The sequence below is a fragment of the Macaca nemestrina genome, chromosome 9 (genome assembly GCF_043159975.1).
Source record: "Macaca nemestrina isolate mMacNem1 chromosome 9, mMacNem.hap1, whole genome shotgun sequence".
Lineage (NCBI taxonomy): Eukaryota > Metazoa > Chordata > Mammalia > Primates > Cercopithecidae > Macaca > Macaca nemestrina.
In genome coordinates this window covers 30,579,626-30,598,331 of record NC_092133.1, presented here as the reverse complement: position 1 = coordinate 30,598,331, position 18,706 = coordinate 30,579,626, and the positions used below count along the sequence as shown (strand labels likewise).

Genomic DNA, 18,706 nt, shown 5'->3' with positions numbered 1-18,706 from the left:
TTTACCTTCAGTAGATGACATCTTAGACCACTAAAGAGTACATATGGCACTTTGCTGAGAGATCACCAAAGCTTTCACAGTGAGGTCTGAGCAAAGACATTAAATAAAGGGAAGTCTGTGACTTACCTCCTGAGTAGACGATACCATGCTGTAGGGGGCCTGTGTAGGTACCAATTTTCAGCTTGCCAGTTTTCTAAGTGAAGAATATGGATTTTGTAATACTTTATCATCCTATCACAATCCTCCCCTCACCCCACAACCCTCCCACCCCACCCCCGACTACCAGTGCTATTTGGCCAGACAGCCAAATGAATGGCACTTACTCTTTTCAATTAGTGGGTTTGTTTGGCTGCTTCAGTTAAGACCAAAACTCTTAATTTCAAAAGAGAGATATGGCTAATAAAAAAAAAATTCCTGTTTCCTTACGGAGAGTAAGAGTGCGGAAAGGAGAAACATTAAGGACAGTGTGCTAGCAGACAGATCATCCTCATGACTTACAGTATCCACTTGACGCAGTACTGTGCCTTCTCCAAAAAAGAGTGGTTTCCGTGCATCCACCAAGATCAGGTCAAAGTAGGACTGCCATGGTCGATGGGAGCTCCCAGGCTGGTGAAGGACAAACAGCAAAAGTTGAAACATCACTCCTTACTTTAAGGCATTACTATTTAACTCACTCAGATGCAAGGAATATAAAAATACTAAGTATAGCCAGAAGATCCCACTATTTTATTTTTCAAAAAGGTGTTGTGTCAGCCAGGCGTGGTGGCTCATGCCTGTAATCCCAACACTTTGGGAGGCCAAAGCGGGCGGGATCACAATGTCAGGAGATCAAGACCATCCTGGCCAACATGGTAAAAACCTGTCTCTACTAAAACTACAAAAATTAGCCGGGCGTGGTAGCAGGCGCCTGTAGTCCCAGATACTTGGGAGGCTGAGGCACGAGAATCGCCTGAACCCAGGAGAGGGAGGATGCAGTGAGCCGAGATTGTGCCACTGCACTCCAGCCTGGCAACAGAGCGAGACTCCACCTCAAAAAAAAAAAGTACTGTGTCTATGTATTATAAGCCATATCCTTTGGTAAGCAGACAAGGTATAAAGAATAAATAACTGTATTCTACACATTAAATTGTTTCATCTACTACTAAACTACAATAACTTATTTTACAGCACTTTAATATATGAAAGTGTGCTCAGCTGAAATTTGCTAAAAGGAGCTCAAAAGAGCTAGGAAGAGATGCAAATCAATACCCAAGGGACAGATTAAGAGAGAGGTAGATCAGCATCAGAGCTCAAGTATACAAACTAACATGGAACTATTAGGAGATTTTACTGGTTACATTCTCAGAATGATGGCTCTAGGTATACACTGGGTTTTGGCTCATACTGTAAGCTAATCACAATACTAATAATGAGTTATGCCCATTAAAATCATGACTATCCTGAAATGGAACCCTGGCATTAACCTTTTAAGACCAACCTGAAGGACACTGCACCCTGTGATTTCAGGTGTTCTCAAAACGAATTTGCTGATGTTTATTCACTAAAGTCTAGGACTAAAATTCTGTAAGTATGTGACTAAGTTGCAAGGAGTATTCCTTAAACCTAAGTGCAGCCCTTCTGCAGAAATGAAGACTTCTTTGCTAAATATCAAGGTTAAGTGCTGTCTTGGCAAAAACTTAGCAACAACTAATACAAAATCTAGAAGTTGTCAAGAATATACACACATTTTCTGTTTTAATCAAATATCTTCCACAACCTGAAAATTCCTTTCACTGCCACACAAACTTAATTCTGCATAGAACTTCTTGGGCATAAAATTATTCTGATCCCATCCTACTAAATATCACATGAATATCCCTTTTATTTCTGTCTACTAAGTATTCAAGTTGTGGACTCTAAATTAGCAATTTGATTTTAAATTCTACTAGCTCCTGGATTCTAATGTTAATGAAGATTAGACAATAGGCTTAAAAAGCAGGACTTTTCTGGGTGGGTTCTGACCAATTCTTTCCCCCTTAATATTCCAGAATGATTAAATGCATTCATTATTACTAAAGCAATGGTCTACTGAGTCACATACCTTGGGGCCATGTGGGAAGTCAAACAGGTAAGTCATAATTTTCTGGGGAAAAAAAAAAAATTTACCATAAGGTCCATATACTACTTTTGCAAAAGGCATATAACCTAAAGAAATTACAAGCTCTTCACAAAACATGTCTTCTTCAACATAGGACTCACCACATTCTTGTTTCCTCTAAATTTTATGAAATCATGGCAGTGGAAGCCAGAAATTAATGCTTTACCATATACCAAAAAGAAAAAAAGGCTTCTGACATTCTCAGGGAGGATACATACTTCCTCTGGAAGATGTTTTTGAACACACATTTGGAGGTAAGGAGCATATGAGGTAGGGGTACAGAGAAAACTAATGACTCACACAGAAATAACCTATCACTTTGGCTTTGCTACTACCATCCCTAGACCAACTAAGTCAACAAACCAATGGTTTATATAAGACTATTTACTACAAATCACCAGGTGACTAAATCAAGTTTATATGTACAGCAAATTGGGGGAAGTGGAACTTCTTCCTAGTACTATAAACTTGTGTCTCAGCAAAGTAAGATGAAGTTAAGGAATTAGATCAGTTTTTCCACATGCTTTAATCATGGGAAAAAATTGTTTTTAAGAGGTAGTAAATTTTGGGCTGGGCGCGGTGGCTCACGCCTGTAATCCGGCCACTATGGGAGGCCAAGGTGGGTGGATGACGAAGTCAGAAGTTCAAGACCAGCCTGTCCAAGATGGTAAAACCCCATCTCTACTAAAAATACAAAAAAAAATTAGCCGGGCGCAGTGGCAGGCACCTATTGTAATCCCAGCTACTTGGGAGGCTGAGGCAGGAGAATCACTTGAACCCAGAAGGCAGAGGTTGCAGTGAGCCGAGATCACACCACTGCGCCCCAGCCTGCGTGACAGAGTGAGACTCTGTCTCACAAAAAAAAAAAAAAAAAAAAAAAAAGATGTAGTAAATGTCGATGGCTAAGAGCCCAAACATCTGTGCACCGTCTATTGCTGCAGGTCTTCCAGCAGGGAAGTCGTATATACACATCAATAAGGGATGCGACTGCTCAAGTTTATAGAAATGATGCTCCAAGGAGACACAAAAGCCATTTTAATCTTTACAAATGTTTTAAATAACCCCAAGATTAAAATTTTCAAGTAGCCAATCATAATCCATGAAAATGGTTAAAATAAATTTCTAGAAAAATTTAAGAACCACTGTTATTATCCTGTATATTTTCGCCTTTTTACTCTTTGAAAATGAGAAGGCAAGAAACTACTTTCACTTAATAAACTTCTATCCTCCTCATTGTCTTCACAGTTCTTTAGGCCAAAATAATTCCACTGAATAAATAAACAAATATAAACATTAAGCACTTACATCTGTATATTTATAGTCACTGTTGGTAGCAAGAAATACTTTCCCTACTTCCTTCATCCGGCTCAGAAGCAAAGGCAGTTTTCCCTGAAATGTAATTGGATAATGAGTGAAACATAAACACATTTTTATCTTCATACTTTGGAGTTGTCATATACTGGATTTCTGTCCACAATAGGAATGGGGGAACCTTTTAAGGGTTAGCTGATTTCGGAATTTTGCACTTAAAATCCCACATTATCACTACAAATGAATAAAGTGTTAACATATGTAGTATACACAGTGTATGTAACAGATTTACATGTAAAATTATACACATATTTATCAGGGTTATATGGCTGTTAACAACATATATCTACCTTCCTCATGATGTCTGCCTCAGGAAAGAGTTTAAATTAACTTAAATTAACTTGAGATTTCTCGAAGTATGTGAGGTATGTTAGAGATCAGGAGAAGCTGACTTAACATGCTCTACATAGAGAGTATCAGATATGGCTTTCAGTGTGTATACTATGGTTTTATAAAACACCTTGCAGAATGAAATGACATGTGCAGATGCTACCTAGAAATACCCACACCCATGTGCGCTTAAATGAGGAAATTCTAACCCCTCACGTGCCTGGAAAGAAAAATACCTTTTCCTTCTCTCATAGCAAATAGATTCATTCCTTCACTCAAATTCTCCCGGACCCTCCCCATTCAGTGTTCTTTCTTGAAATAAGGGAGGTGGGTGAAAATAGGAGGCACAAAAACTGAAAACAAGAAATCTTTACCACAGTACTTTGAGAAAATACTGTATTCTGCTACTTTTACTCTGTAGGAAAAGAAAGAAGTATGTCATCTTGGGGCACTATGTGTGTTTAATTTTTATTCTAAAACAGTTCTAGACTTATAGAAAAGCTGTGAAAAGTAGAGTTCCCATATATTCTTCCTCCAGTTTCCCTTAATATTAACATCTTACATAACCACAGTACAATTATCAAAAGTATGAAATTAACATTGGTACAATACTATTAACCACAAATTTTTAAAAAATTTTATCAGGTTTCCCAATATTGCCTTTTAAGGTATTTTAAAGCTTTCCTTATTACTCTCTGTAATAAGGCATTTTAAATAACGGTAACATATATGCACATTTTTGAGATGATCTAGTGTAGTAGTTATAATCTGGGTATGACTCAGCTTTACTACTTACTAACGTGTGACCTTTGGCAAGTTATTTAATCCCTCTATTTCTCAGTTATCTATAAAACAGAGGTAACAATAATACCTAACTCAGGGTCATACAGAAGATTAAGTGGCATAATGCATGTAATCACTTAGCATGGTGATGTGTATACAGTAAACCTCTAACTGCTATTATAATTGAAGCTAAATGGACAAATGAAATACTGAGTCTTCTTGCCTATCAAGAAATGGAAAAACTATACTAAGACCTATGCTCTAGCTGAATATTCTTGGTGATTATATCTGGCACATACTACACCAAGACAAAGAAATCTCTTCCTTTGTCCATTTCATTATAAATCAGCTTGTTATTCATTTCCCTAATAGGTAAAATGAGCTATTATGCAGATCTATTTTCCCCTATATTACTTACATCTTTGACTACATACTTCTCAAGATTTTCAACTGTCTTTTCCTTAAGGGAGCCCTAGGGGAAGGAAAAAAAAAGGCATTAAGAAAAGAACAAAATCAGTTTTTAACATGTAGTTTATAAGAAAAATGGTGTTTACTAATCAACCCAAATTCTTTCTTTTTTTGAGACAAGGTCACCCTATTGCCCATGCTAGAGTGCAGTGGTGTAATCTCGGCTCACTGCAGCCTCAACCTCCCCAGGCTTAGGTGATCCTCCCACTTCAGCCTCCCAAGGAGCTGGGACCACAGGTCCACACCAACACACCTGGCTAATTTTCTGTATTTTTTGTAGAGACAGGGTTTTGTCATGTTGCCCAGGCTAGTCTTGAACTCCTGAGCTCAAGCAATCCACCTGCCTCGGCATCACAAAGTGCTGAGATTACAGGCATGAGCCATCATGTCCAGCCCCAAATGCATTTCTTAAGGATTTATCAAAATAGAAAAGTGACAAACTAGAGAAGGCCAGAAAAAAGTAGCAGGTATGATTTGCTGCAACCCTGCCTCTAAAATTTGTCTTCAAAATATAAGACAGTTTCAAGTTTGAAATTAAAAGGCATTTCATATTTTATTCAATAGTTTATAATAAATGTAAATTTAATATTAATTAATGTTTGTAGTCAGGTGGGAGGTATCTGGACAAAAAAAAATGGACCACTGTCATCCACAAAGGATATGTTAAATATAATGTAATACACTAAAACCTCTTCTACGTTTGAGAAATGCAAACTAAAATAAAATCCAGAAGCCAAACACCATCGCTGAGGAAAGATCAACATTACCTCCAAGACCAAAGACAAGAACATATGTATTCTAGAGAGCTATCACTAGGGGGCAAATCCATTTTGTCTTTTTTTTTTTTTTTTTTTTTTTTGAGACGGAGTCTCGCTCTGTCGCCCAGGCTGGAGTGCAGTGGCTGGATCTCAGCTCACTGCAAGCTCCGCCTCCCGGGTTCACGCCATTCTCCTACCTCAGCCTCCCGAGTAGCTGGGACCACAGGCGCCTGCCAACTCGCCGGCTAGTTTCTTTGCATTTTTTAGTAGAGACGGGGTTTCACTGTGTTAGCCAGGATGGTCTCGATCTCCTGACCTTGTGATCTGCCCGTCTCGGCCTCCCAAAGTGCTGGGATTACAGGCTTGAGCCACCGCACCCGGCCATTTTGTCTTTTTTTAAAAAAAGGAAATATTCTGCTCCATTTGGAAAGTTAGTGCCAGGCCATAAAACACATGCCAGAAAGCGAGCAGGTGAAGAAGCAGCTTCTAGGTACCTTGTAATGAACCCAGTCAACAGCATCTCTTACATCCTGGAACATACTCCGGTAGGACATGAAGAGGTCCCCATCTTTAAATCCTGTTTCACAACTACAGAAAGATAAAAAGAACATGACAGGGGATCCAAAACAGGGCAATAAAATATATGTCAAAAATTTCCCAGGGGACCCAAAGGTTCCGTATCACATGGGTAAAGGCTGTGGCTAATGAGGAAAATAATTACTCCCTAATGAAAGTCCACTTTGACCACCAGAAATGGCTATAGTGTTCAACGGAATACAATAATTGTGAACAAATACAAAGTGATGGAAGAATATATTGAATGTAAGCTAAAAGGCCAAAGTTCAAAAAATATCAGGTTTATTTATCACGTTTTAGAAACAGGTTGAAGAAACATTTAAAACTTAAAATTGGTCATTTAGGTTCTTTCCACCCTGACTTTTCTGACACTGTCCCTAAGTACAAAGGTACTGTCCATTTTTTTTTTAGCTCAGTGACTCAGCTTTCCACCAAATTTAGTGTCTTCAAGTAGATAAAGCCCAAAGAGGATATGAAGTTAGCCAACTCTGGCTAAACTTTCAGTATTGGCTATATAATTCTCCCTAAAGGAAGAGGATAACTTGTTTAAGACTTATGCAAAATTTTACTTCTGGTAAGATACACAGTATTTATTCCTTAATCAAATCTTGCCGGGCCTGGAAATGAAATTAAATTACCATCCCTGAATGGCTCCTGGGTAGCTGCTGTGAAATGAGTTGGGGGGTTTTAGTGTAATTCTGCTTGGACAGATAATCATCACACAAACCTCCCACTCAGTTGTCACAATTAGCACCTCTGCTGGCCGTCTTCATTCCCAGGAGAAGCCAATCAGAAGTGGTGGCTGCAGCACACTGGCAAGGAGAGGGGCCGTGTGGGAGGTGAGAGCCTGCATGGAGCTGCTGGTGCTGTCCCATCTCTCAGGCTGGCAATGTGGCATCTCTCACTAGCACTAAATTCACTTTAGAAAAGCAGAAAAGACCTACAATGGCCAGTTCTCTAAAACCCTGTGCATTAATTTAAAAAATCAATTGGAAAAAAAAAAAATTATAGTATGTACATACCTGGTATATCTGGGACAATTAGTAAAAAAATCTACTAGGCAGGCCAACAGGTAGGTCTCTGAAAAATGAAGAACAGATACTCATAAGCTATAATGAAATAATTCAAACTTATTTCATTATCTCCCTTGAACAGAGACTAATGGTCACAGAAGGGAAAGCATCAGTATAAACAAGCATAGAATGAATCTACCTGGTAGGTTGAATAGTGTGTTCAGAATGTAAAATCTTTCAGTATCATCTCGCTGGATAAATTTATTTGGATACTGTTCTCTAGTTTCTGGTCTGAAAGAAAAATTTAAAAATTAAATGATTTTTAAAATAACATTATAATAATTGGGAAACAGCATTATTCAAAAATTAACTCAAATATTTTGATGGCTATGTGCAAGACAGGATTCCAAATATTAAGCATGGGTAGCTATGAAGATGAATGAGTTCAGGTTCCAGCTCTTTTTCAATTTTATTTTATTTTATTTTTAAGACAGAGTCTTGCTATTTTAAGTCCAGGCTGGACTTAAACTCCTGAAGATTGCTCAAGCAGTCTTCCCACCTCAGCCTCCCAAGTAGCTGGGATTACAGGTGTGATGTCCAGCTTAGGTTCCAGCTCTTAAGAGAGTTGTCAGTGTGGTAGGCGAGATAGGTCACATACACATATAATTATACGGTAAAAAATCACAACTACCACAAGAGAAGTGCAAAAATTTATGAGAAAACCAAAGAAGGGAACACCATTTCAACTTAAGAGGTAGAGAGAGGCAAATGTGAGGACTAAGGAGAGGAAAATCTAGGAAGGATTCATGCACGTGCTGGCATATGACCTGGGCCTTAAAGGCCAGGTGGACCAGTTGTGAAACTAGTCCAGTTTGGGTAGAGAAAGGGGAGCAGAGAAAAATTAAGCTAGAAAGATGGGTTGAGGCAGATTAAACTACTGTTCCTACACCATTTAGGGGCAAGAGGGTACTACTGACAGTTTTAAAGCAGAGGGATAATCCCATCGGGGCTGAGTTGTAAAACAAAATTAAATTAGTGGCTGTTTTAGGATAAACCGGGGGGAAAGACAATGTGATGCACTCCAACAATGGCCACAAATTCTTCCTGTCTCTTTGTGATGCAATTTTGTGGCTCCTCCCATTAGAACTCAGTCTATTTCTCTATCCTTGAATACAGGCTTGTATAGCAGGAAATGAGATCCAAGCATAGAAAAACATTTGTGTATTGAAGTTAATCTCTCTTGTAGCACTTGGAACCACGGTCTACTACGTGCATGAGAGTGAGATAGTCTACTGGAGGATAGAAGGCTACATGTAGAAATGAAGCACTTGGCCAATAGCCTGCGAATGCCAGACATGTGCACGAAGCCATTCTAGATTAGATGCTAGGTTACCCAGCAGCTAACCACAGACATGTGAAAGAGCGTGGAGAGATCAGCTGTGCAACGCAGAATCGCCCAGTTGAGTCCTAGAATTTTTTTTTTTTTTTGAGACAGTCTTACCCTGTCGGTCAGGCTGGAGTGCAGTGGCATGATCTCAGCTCACTCATATATTCAAGAGAGATTACCAAGGTAAAGTAAGACCCAGCAAACTGAGTAGATTTGGCTGGGGGGACATTAAGAGTCAAAGATGATGATGTCCATGCTAAGGTGTCTCTAAGAGGTGGTTGGTACGATGAACAGAAATATGAAAACCGAATAATAACAAGGGATGTAAGAGTAGTTCTATTTTGGTGATACTAAGCTTGAAGTAAACAGATTTTTATCAGGCAACTAGAAACAAAGGTCAAGAACTTAAAACAGAGATTCAGACTTGAGAGATAACTGAGATCATCTACGTACAGATACTAGATGGAATCATGAAGAGTATTAGAGGAGATGAAGCCACTTAGTGTGCAGGGAAGGAAGAGGAGACAGAACAGAACCATGAAGAAAATTCAGGGTTTAAAAGAAAAAAAGCCAGTGAAGCAGAATTTGTTAAAGATGCAGAAACACTTCTAGAAGAAAACATTTCAGAGAAACTCAAAGGGAAAAATACTAAAATATAAAAAGGCACAATTCTGACAGTGAATACATGGAGATTAACAATCTAAATAAAGGAAATCAAATTTAAAGTTCACACACAGAGTGACCTGGATAAATTCCTGCTTGGGTTTCTTAACTACAAATGGCATAAACTCCAGTTAGACATACAAAAATCACATTAGCTCCCTGTCTTAAGTCACTCTTCTGAGATGAGATCTCCCAATAATGAATAACTTTGTAGAGTATCTCATTTTCTAGCTTTCCAAGATTTTCTTTAATAAAAGTAAGGTGGAAAGTAACAGTAAAAATATATCTTCTTCAGTCAGGTTTAATAAGCTGACACTGTCTCCTTAGATACAATATACTTCCCTATTCCCTCCATCATTAAAGAAAAATTCCTTTACATAAAGATGGTTAACAGTTATTTATTAGGCAGTTAGAACCCAAATTGATTTATAAATATAGTTAGCAATTACATTGTAAACATCACACTAGTATATATTTAAAATAAAAATCAATTTGGGGGAGGAAATGTATCATACAAGAAGAAATGCTACACTTGGAATGGGAAGAAAATAGTTATAGCACAGATTACTACTAACTTTCTGTGACCCACAGAATAAAGATTTATCAAAATATAAGGTCCTAACTTATGAGCAAAGCCCAAAGGAGCCCTTCTTTTCCAGCCCTGTCTACCATTGTAAGAGCTTCAATAACTATTTCTTTCTTTTCCTCTATCTTCAGTCTCTTTTTTTATGGGAATTTTAATTTTATAAATTTTTTTTTTGGGGGGGGATAGGGTCTTGCTCTGTTGCACAGGCTGGAGTACAGTGGCATGAACACAGCTCACTGCAGCCTCAACCTCCTGGGCTCAAGCAATCCTCCTGCCTCAGTCTCCCATATAGCTGGGACCACAGGCATGCACCACCATGCCCAGCTACTTTTTGATATTTGTAGAGACAGGGTTTTACTTTATTGTCCAGGCTGGTCTGGAACTCCTAGGCTCAAGCAGTCTTCTTTCCTTGTCCTCCCAAAGTGCTGAGATTACAGGCATAAGCCACTGTGCCTGGCCAGTTTTTCTGTTTAACTCTAAAGACTGCACAGTGCTAAGTGCTATTTGAATGATTCTGCACTCACTCATAAATGACTTATTTTTTAAACTAATTATTAAATGCATTAGCAAAAGAGCTATGTGGAAACCTTATTGGCTTATTTAGGGGAATAGAGGAAGTCTGTTGATCTTGAGTTAGTAAATGTGATCGTAGTACTAATTTATCCAACTGCTTCTCTTTTCTTCTCTGCCTACCCCTCCCTCATAATACAAAAATTCCTTTTTAGATATAATAGAACCCTGGTTCATCTTGAGATTCTGAGTTATGATGACAGTATCTGTGTATGAAATAGCTTAAGTTACTAGTACAACCTGTAATTACTTCATATTCTAAATCCTGTTTCCTGATATTTTCATGGATCCTGAACAAACTCCGTCATAAAAACAGTGAAGGAAATGTGCATTTAATCACTGGCCTGCTCAGATGTGTCAAGATGGGTGTTTACTTCACACTGTTCTCATGTATACATGGAAATCTCTGAGCCTGTGTAATGTCAGTAATGCCAACTAAAGAGTCTTATATCAGATGCTTCAATTCTAAGGGGCATCCTGTGACCTCAAATCTATAGGAAGCTCTGGTACTATTTCAGTTGGTTTGTGCCTCTTATCACAAAAAAAGATATTGTCTTTTTAAACATTTCAATGTAGCCTGGTGTTTTTCCTATTCTGCCATCAAGAATGAATAGTAAATGGAAACATTACATGAGAGACTGACACACATCCTATTCTGGTTTTACGAGCTATTGTTCTGACCTTAATACAATGTCAATAGTAAATAAGGTAGCATAACAGTAGAGGAAATGTATAACTGTAAAGTTATAGCTACAGAAGTTGTCAAATTGTGGCATTATGATTTTTTAAAGAAAATATCGGCACATTTCACACCAAAAAATAGTAGATATTAAATTTCATCTGCTGTTTACTAGGGTAAAAAGTTCAAATTAGTGACAATAGTGGAAATATTTTTATTTTGAAAATAAAGCTTATCCTGCCAGGCGCGGTGGCTCACGCCTGTAATCCCAGCACTTTGGGAGGCCGAGGCAGGTGGATCGCCTGAGGTTGGGAGTTCGAGACCAGCCTGACCAACATGGAGAAACCCCATCTCTACTAAAAATACAAAATTAGCCAGGCGTGGTAGCACATGCCTATAATCCCAGCTACTAGGGAGGCTGAGGCAGGAGAATTGCTTGAACCTGGGAGGCAGAGGTTGTGGTGAGCCGAGATCGTGCCATTGCACTCCAGCCTGGGCAACAAGAGTGAAACTCCATCTCAAAAAAAAAAAAAAAAAAAAAAAAAGATAAAGCTTATCCTTATTTGTTTTAAATATTATTACCACATATTCATTTTAACCTTATGTTTAAATTTTTTTTAATGACCCAATCAAATGTCAGGATTCAAAATTTAGATTCATTAGAATCTAAAAAACATACTGGCTATTAAAAATCTCTTATTTAAATTGCTGTAGTTTAAAAATTTTCAAAGTATTTTTATATACATACCTCTTTTGAACAGCTACCTGAGAACTGTATTAGAAAGAAGAAAATAAAAATCTTAGAATTTCAAATAAGTCAAAACTACTAAAGTTCTTCTGGGCAAGTTTCAAGATTAGTTTTGTTATATGCTGTACAATTGGAAGGCACTTAATTTAAACAAAATGTAATTGCTAACTATATGTCAGTTTGGGTTCCAACTGCCTAATAAATGACTGTTAACTAACCTTATGTAAGGGAATTTGCTCTTTAATGATGAAAAGTAATAGGGAAATATATTACATCTGGGGAGATGATGTCATCTTCACATTGTTTGACTTTAACATTAGAAAGAGGCTAAAGGTTCTTTGTACTCACCCCCTTATAAAGTTAAATCCATGTGCACAGACCAAGAGGTTTCCATAGGCATCGACTTTCAAAAGATTTCCATATAGTGTATCAAAGACAAGTCCCCTATGTGAAAATGAAGACATTATTGATAATGCAAAGTAATACAGGCAATAATTTTATTTAGTATTATTTAATCATCATGAACCAACCTCATCTAATTCAAGCTTTGTACCAACTCAAGTATGTCCTAATATAGCTAAAATGAGTAAAATCTTAAAAACTAATTCTAAAGCAACTAAAAAATATTGACTCTGTCCAGAGAGATAATCATAATTGTTTTCTGTAAGGAATAAGTGCTTAATCAAACAAGATATAAACAAAATTCCTCTTACTGTATAACTGGTACCATTCTAAAACATAGTCTTTTTTCTTGGACAACTGAGAAGGCTTATATCTTCCTCCATTAGATGCTGTATGTGGGATATATATGATAGCATCTCAAGTAAACATCATTTTCTTAATCTTAAAGATTCCCTATCAAATCCAGAAATGGAAACTGCCAAGTTTCTATCATGTTAAGCGTATTAGAGAAACACATACCTATTTGCCAGCAGCCCCGAATAGCACCACCTGTCATTACTACCCGTCAGTTTTAGTAATCTCCTTTTTCACCCATAAGTGGGTCTTCCTCAGTTGCAATAAAATGAGCTTAATTCAGGAACACCAAGATATGGTGTATATGAAAAGTTCATGGTAATTTTAGAATCAACATCAACCAACCAAAAAAACAACAAAGAATTATTCAATGTTTTTTGGGGGTTTTTTGTTGTTGCTGTTAAGGATGAATTTGGAATGTCTAATTTGAGGGGTAAGGAAAGTAGTCTTAATCCAAAAATATCTTTAAAAATTACCTGGTAGGGAATGTAGAATCATAAGCAAAGCTGAGCAACTCCTGGGGATAGCCAATAGAAACTAATCTCTCCACAGTAAGCTCAAAACCAAGGGACTCATACTCCGGGGACTTGTACACTGCACAAAGAGGAGGTTTTCATTAGTTACCAGAAAGAACAGCCAATTAAAACCGAATGAAAATGAATGAATTTCTGCTCTTTCCCAATTCTCCCCCCTCCTAATTCTGCCATTTTTCTTTTTCCCCCTCAAACTCCATGTTCTGCACTGCCCCAAGTAATCAGAGAACTCAATTGTTAGTCTGTGGAAATAGGTCATATTATATAGCAGGAGCACAGCAACAAGCTGAATTATCAAATTATTCAGTAAAGTTCCTTCATTCTCAGGAAACCTATTCCAAACATTTTTTCCCTTTATTCTTTCATTCCCACGGTTTAAAAAAAATGAGTATGCATAGCTGTGATATTAATCGTGAGAATAAAAGTACACAGAAAACTAAGGGAGGTCTATATATGTTGAAAGCTTCGGTGTTGTGCATAATTGTTGCAGAAATCCTTCAAAATGAACTTTTAAAATAATTTATTTTTGGAATTCCTGTTTGGCTTGGGTAGTTGCTTTATACGCCTTCTCCAATCAACATATTTGTTCTTGTTAGATTGTTTTCTTATCAGCTCTAACAATGTATGCCATCAAAATTGTATTTTGCACGTTATTATTGTAAACCAACCATAAAAAGATGTTTGTGACAATTAGGGAAATCTAAATATGAACTGGAGTTAGATACTGAAGAATTGGTCAGGCATGGTGGCTCATGCCTGTAGTTCCAGCACTTTGGGAAGCCGAGGTGGGCAGATCACTTGAGGTGAAGAGTTTGAGACCAGCCTGGCCAACATGGTGAAACTCCGTCTCTACTAAAAATACAAAAAATTAGCCGGGTGTGGTGGTGCCTGCCTGTTGTTCCAGCTAGGGGGCTGAGGTGGGAGAATCGCTTGAACCTGAGAGGCAGAGGTTGCAGTGAGCTGAGATCATGCCACTGCACTCCAGCCTGGGTGACAGAGCGAGACTCTGTCTCCAAAAAAAAAAAAAAAAAAAAAAAAAAAGCCAGTGTGTACATAAAACTAAATCTCTCCCTATCTGCGAAAGGAGCACTGAGTTTCTTACAGGTCAAATAACAGGGATTTCAGGCAATTGGGGGGTTCTCTCTACTACTGTATAAGTCTGAAATTTTCCATAATGAAAAAACTTTTTAGAGTTACTACTGAAATTCAAGCATAAAAAAATGTTGCAGCCAGGTACGGTGGCTCACGCCTGTAATCCTACCACTTTGGGAGCCCGAGGCGGGCGGATCACTTGAGGTCAGGAGTTCCAGACCAGCCTGGCCAACATGGTGAAACCCCATCTCTACTAAAAACACAAAAATTAGCTGAGCGTGGTGGCAGGCACCTGTAATTCCCAGCTACTCAGGAGGCTGAGGCAGGAGAATCGCTTGAACCCAGGAGGCACAGGTTGCAGGGAGCCGAGATTGTGCCACTGCATTCCAGACTGGGTGAAAGAGTGAGACTCTGTCTCAAAAACAACAAAAAAGAAAATGTTGCTCCTTTAAATAGGTTTCTTCCAAATGAAATATTTAGGTAAGCATCCTTCCATCAGTCTCCAGGAGTGAGTAAGCCATATTAAAAATAACAACTAAAAAGACCTGCCAGTTTCCTAAATGCCAAATGAGGCAAAAATATTCATCCTATTCTTGTAATCTCATAATAATGCAATTATTATTATATTATTACAGTTCTTCCATCTACTATTAACATCTTTAGCTTATGGTACAAACTGATTTTTCATTGCAATTAGTCTACCTGTCCAAGTTGGTGCTAATACTTTAATGAGTGTGATTCAACTTTCCCTTCCCAAAAACAATCCTTTAGAATATTTCTGGAAATATATAACAGTAATACTAGTTGCCTCCTAGGAAGGGAACTGAGTGGCCTTTAACAGACAGAGAAGGAGACTGTCATGTACCTCCTGTACCTTTAAAACTTATAACATATTAATGTACATCTATTTTTAAAATTAAACTGAAGTTTTTAAAAAGCAAGCTGGGCTTTCAAAATCCTTTAATAAATATTTGTCAGATTTGAAACCCAGAAGCCTAAAATTTTTAAGGTCTTTTGAGTCTCATCTCATCAGAACAATGCCAAAAGAAAAAAAAAATTTTTTCTTTCTTTTGTTGTTACAAGGGTAATAATAATTTAATGCCAACGCTAACCCTAGCTAACATTGTTTTTCTTTTTCTTTTTCTTTTTTTTTTCTGAGTCAGAGTCTCACTCCATTGTCCAGGCTGGAGTGCAGTGGCCGTGATCTCGGCTAACTGCAACCTCTGCCTCCCAGATTCAAGCGATTCTCGTGACTCAGCTTCCCAAGTAGCTGGGATTACAGGTGCCCGCCATAATACCTGGCTAATTTTTGTATTTTTAGTTGAGACGGGGGTTTCACCTTGTTGGCCAGGCTGGTCTCCAACTCCTGACAAGTGATCCACCCGCCTCAGCCTCCCAAAGTGCTGCAATTACAGGCTGAGCCACCACGCCCAGCCATGGCTAATATTTTCAAAACTGGCTATATTACCTTCTTCCCCTTAAATCCTGCCTCATCCTCTCCCATCCCCCTAAAAAAAAACTTGTTGAAGACTTAAGTGTGGAATTCCTAAATCTATATGATGTAAAAAATCATATGTGGTTAAAAAAATAAAGTGCTATATACATACACTAGCAGAGTAAGAGCTGGTGTATCATAAAACCAAAGCCATGGCATCTACTGTTGTAAATTTGAGTTATGTTAAAAGTACAACCACTCTCACCTTACCCTCCTCAATGCCCCATGCTCCTACCCCAGTTGCAAGTAAATCTCATTTTAGTACAATCTCCATAAAATGAAAATTATTTCTCAATCCTAACCTAGGCCCCATTTATCTCAAACTGTATTTAATGAAATAAAATTCCAGTATAGCTAAGTAATTTGGGTAATCTACTGACATTTATTCTTATAGGATGTGGTCCATATAAAATGTTTTCAATTGTTAATTTTTCAGAAGGACAATCTTCTGGATATGCCTTAAGAGTGGGAGACAAAAAACAAACCTTAATTACTCCCACCCACACTCACCCTTAAATCAGCAATTTTCTCCAGCTAGATAATCAGGTAATTATAGAGCAATGCAGTAACCAGTGAGTAAAACCTATGTGTATGAGACAATTTGGATTTGAAACTCAAATTAATGTATTCAGAATTTTCAGTGAAAAACAATACAGGGGAGAAAAAAGTCTCAAATCCCCATTTTGACAGCACAAATCCTAGAATAGCAGAAAATAAAAACACTATACATGCCACATTATATTTATTTGCAGGGCAGAATTTGCCAAGTGTTCAACCGAAGTGACTTTCTAGAAATTCCACGTACGGAAATACTTTAAATTTCCCTTTTCTCAATGAGCTCAGAGTACTTCCTAAAAATATATCTTCACCATTTGCTGACATGAAGTTATATAGCAAGTACAAACATCAGCTGAAGCCAAAATTTAGGTCTCTTTGAGTCTCATCCAAAAGCTCTTTGTAAGGCCAGGAGTGGTGACTCACGCCTGTAATCCCAGCACTTTGGGAGGCTGAGGCGGGCGGATCACTTGAGGTCAGGAGATTGAGACCACCCTGGCCAATATGGTGAAACCCCATTTCTACTAAAAACACAAAAATTAGCCGGGCATGGTGGCTCGCACCTGCATTCCCAGCTACTTGGGAGGCTGAGACAGGAGAAATCCTTGAACCCAGGAGGCGGAGGCTGCAGTGATCCAAGATTGCACCACTGCACTCCGGTCTGGGTGACAGAGCAAGACTTCATCTCAAAAAACAAACAAACAAACAAAAGCTCTTTGTGATAGGGTATATATACTAAACTACCACTGCAAAACATGAATTTCTAGATTACATAAACCATCAAAACTTAAGCTTGGGTGTTGAAACATACACTTCTCCCTCCAATTTTTTTCAACTAGTCCAAAATAAACTGCTCTACTCACAAGTGGGAATGGATTTAGTAAAGAGAGTCCAAGTTCTGCCCAGACAACACTATTTCATCAAGCTCTATATTAATCAGTAATACCTACAAGCTATTGACATTTTCTCATAAGCGTCCCAGATAATCACTTCAGCAACACAAACTCCCTGGTCATTAAATTATCTGCTATATAGTACAACCAATGTTGGAGAAGCAGAATTGCAGCCGCACAGAGCATGAATTTAGATGTTTTATTCTAAGTGTCCCTAGTGATAAACATATTTGTTGTGACCTGGTGGCAAAAATTCCTGAAGCTAAGTACCGCCATTCCTTTGAAAATAAAAATAAAATACAAAAAAATAAAATTCCTTTTTTAATCAACCAGGCTCTACAAAGCCAGCCTCAGATATTTACGGGAAACCATATATATCTCCTCAGACTTAGAGCTTTATGCCTCTCCACAGCTGCAAAGGCTCTAATTTCAATTTCTCTCCCACAACTGTGGCATGTAAATGATGCACAGCTTCAAGCTCAACTCTCACAATCAACTTTCTGTGGTTCCAAAACCCAGGTAATAGCTTCAGAGTAAACATAACTTCACACATTATCTGCTTATTTCTTCTCCCAGAAGGTACTCTGGCCTACCACTAGTTACTCGATATAGGAAGACAAAGGAAGAAGCTATTTTAAGGGCTGGAGTCCAAAAAGGAGGACTGCTTCAGCCACTAGGACAGCACAGTGTTCTCAGGTTACATAATTAGACTATAAAGAAAACAACCAATGCTTTAAAAGTTGAAGTTACTGAGAGCATTTAAAGATATTCTTTATTCCATAATCTGCAAGGAAAAAACAGTTCTTCAAAAAATAACTCTGTTTTCGGGATGAAAGTTGTGGGCTCTGTTTTGAGTAGATGCTGTTCATACAAGATAGAATATATGTTAAAAGATGAAGTCCCTTTGGAATGTGCAGAAGACTTTCCGCAGGGAAGTCTGGAATTCTCATGCACTTTTTACCATTGCCACCAAGACACACTATTAGTAATTTATAGATTTAGAAAAATAAAGGGCAAACCTCTACAGAGGTTCCAGCCTAGCAGAGTGCTGCTGCCAAAATGAGAACTCACATGAGGCAGATGCAGATGCAGTGTGTGTCACTCCAGTCTTGAAGGAGTTACACTGGCTCTCCTGTTAAAAAACAAAACAAAGCAACAAAACAAAACAAAAACAAAAACAAAAGCTGGTTTTAAAACTGTTGTGATGGGCTGGAACAGAGAGATACCATTTGGAAACTGGTATTACAGGAGTTACTACTGCCCTCCAATTTAGAAGCCTCTGACCATCACTAAAATTAGCCTAATTGGCCATA

At 38.1% G+C, this 18,706-nt stretch overlaps 1 protein-coding gene across 14 annotated transcripts in view; it reads right to left on the bottom strand.

The window, feature by feature from the left end:
- The window catches only part of LOC105478332 (5'-nucleotidase, cytosolic II), a 196,915-nt gene that overhangs the window by 5,691 nt on the left and 172,518 nt on the right, over positions 1-18,706 (bottom strand). For 6 of the 14 annotated variants that reach the window (XM_071069193.1, XM_071069195.1, XM_071069194.1 and 3 more), the window contains 11 exons: positions 13,302-13,419; positions 12,418-12,513; positions 12,070-12,093; positions 7,636-7,727; positions 7,446-7,503; positions 6,342-6,435; positions 5,040-5,093; positions 3,443-3,526; positions 2,081-2,122; positions 499-606; positions 127-193 (listed from right to left, as the gene is read on the bottom strand). In XM_071069193.1, the coding sequence (XP_070925294.1) occupies positions 127-193; positions 499-606; positions 2,081-2,122; positions 3,443-3,526; positions 5,040-5,093; positions 6,342-6,435; positions 7,446-7,503; positions 7,636-7,727; positions 12,070-12,093; positions 12,418-12,513; positions 13,302-13,419 (837 nt within the window). Of the gene's footprint in view, positions 1-126; positions 194-498; positions 607-2,080; positions 2,123-3,442; positions 3,527-5,039; positions 5,094-6,341; positions 6,436-7,150; positions 7,288-7,445; positions 7,504-7,635; positions 7,728-12,069; positions 12,094-12,417; positions 12,514-13,301; positions 13,420-18,464; positions 18,526-18,706 lie in introns of those variants that run through there. The other 8 variants (XM_024791827.2, XM_024791832.2, XM_071069198.1 and 5 more) reach the window with 4 other exon arrangements.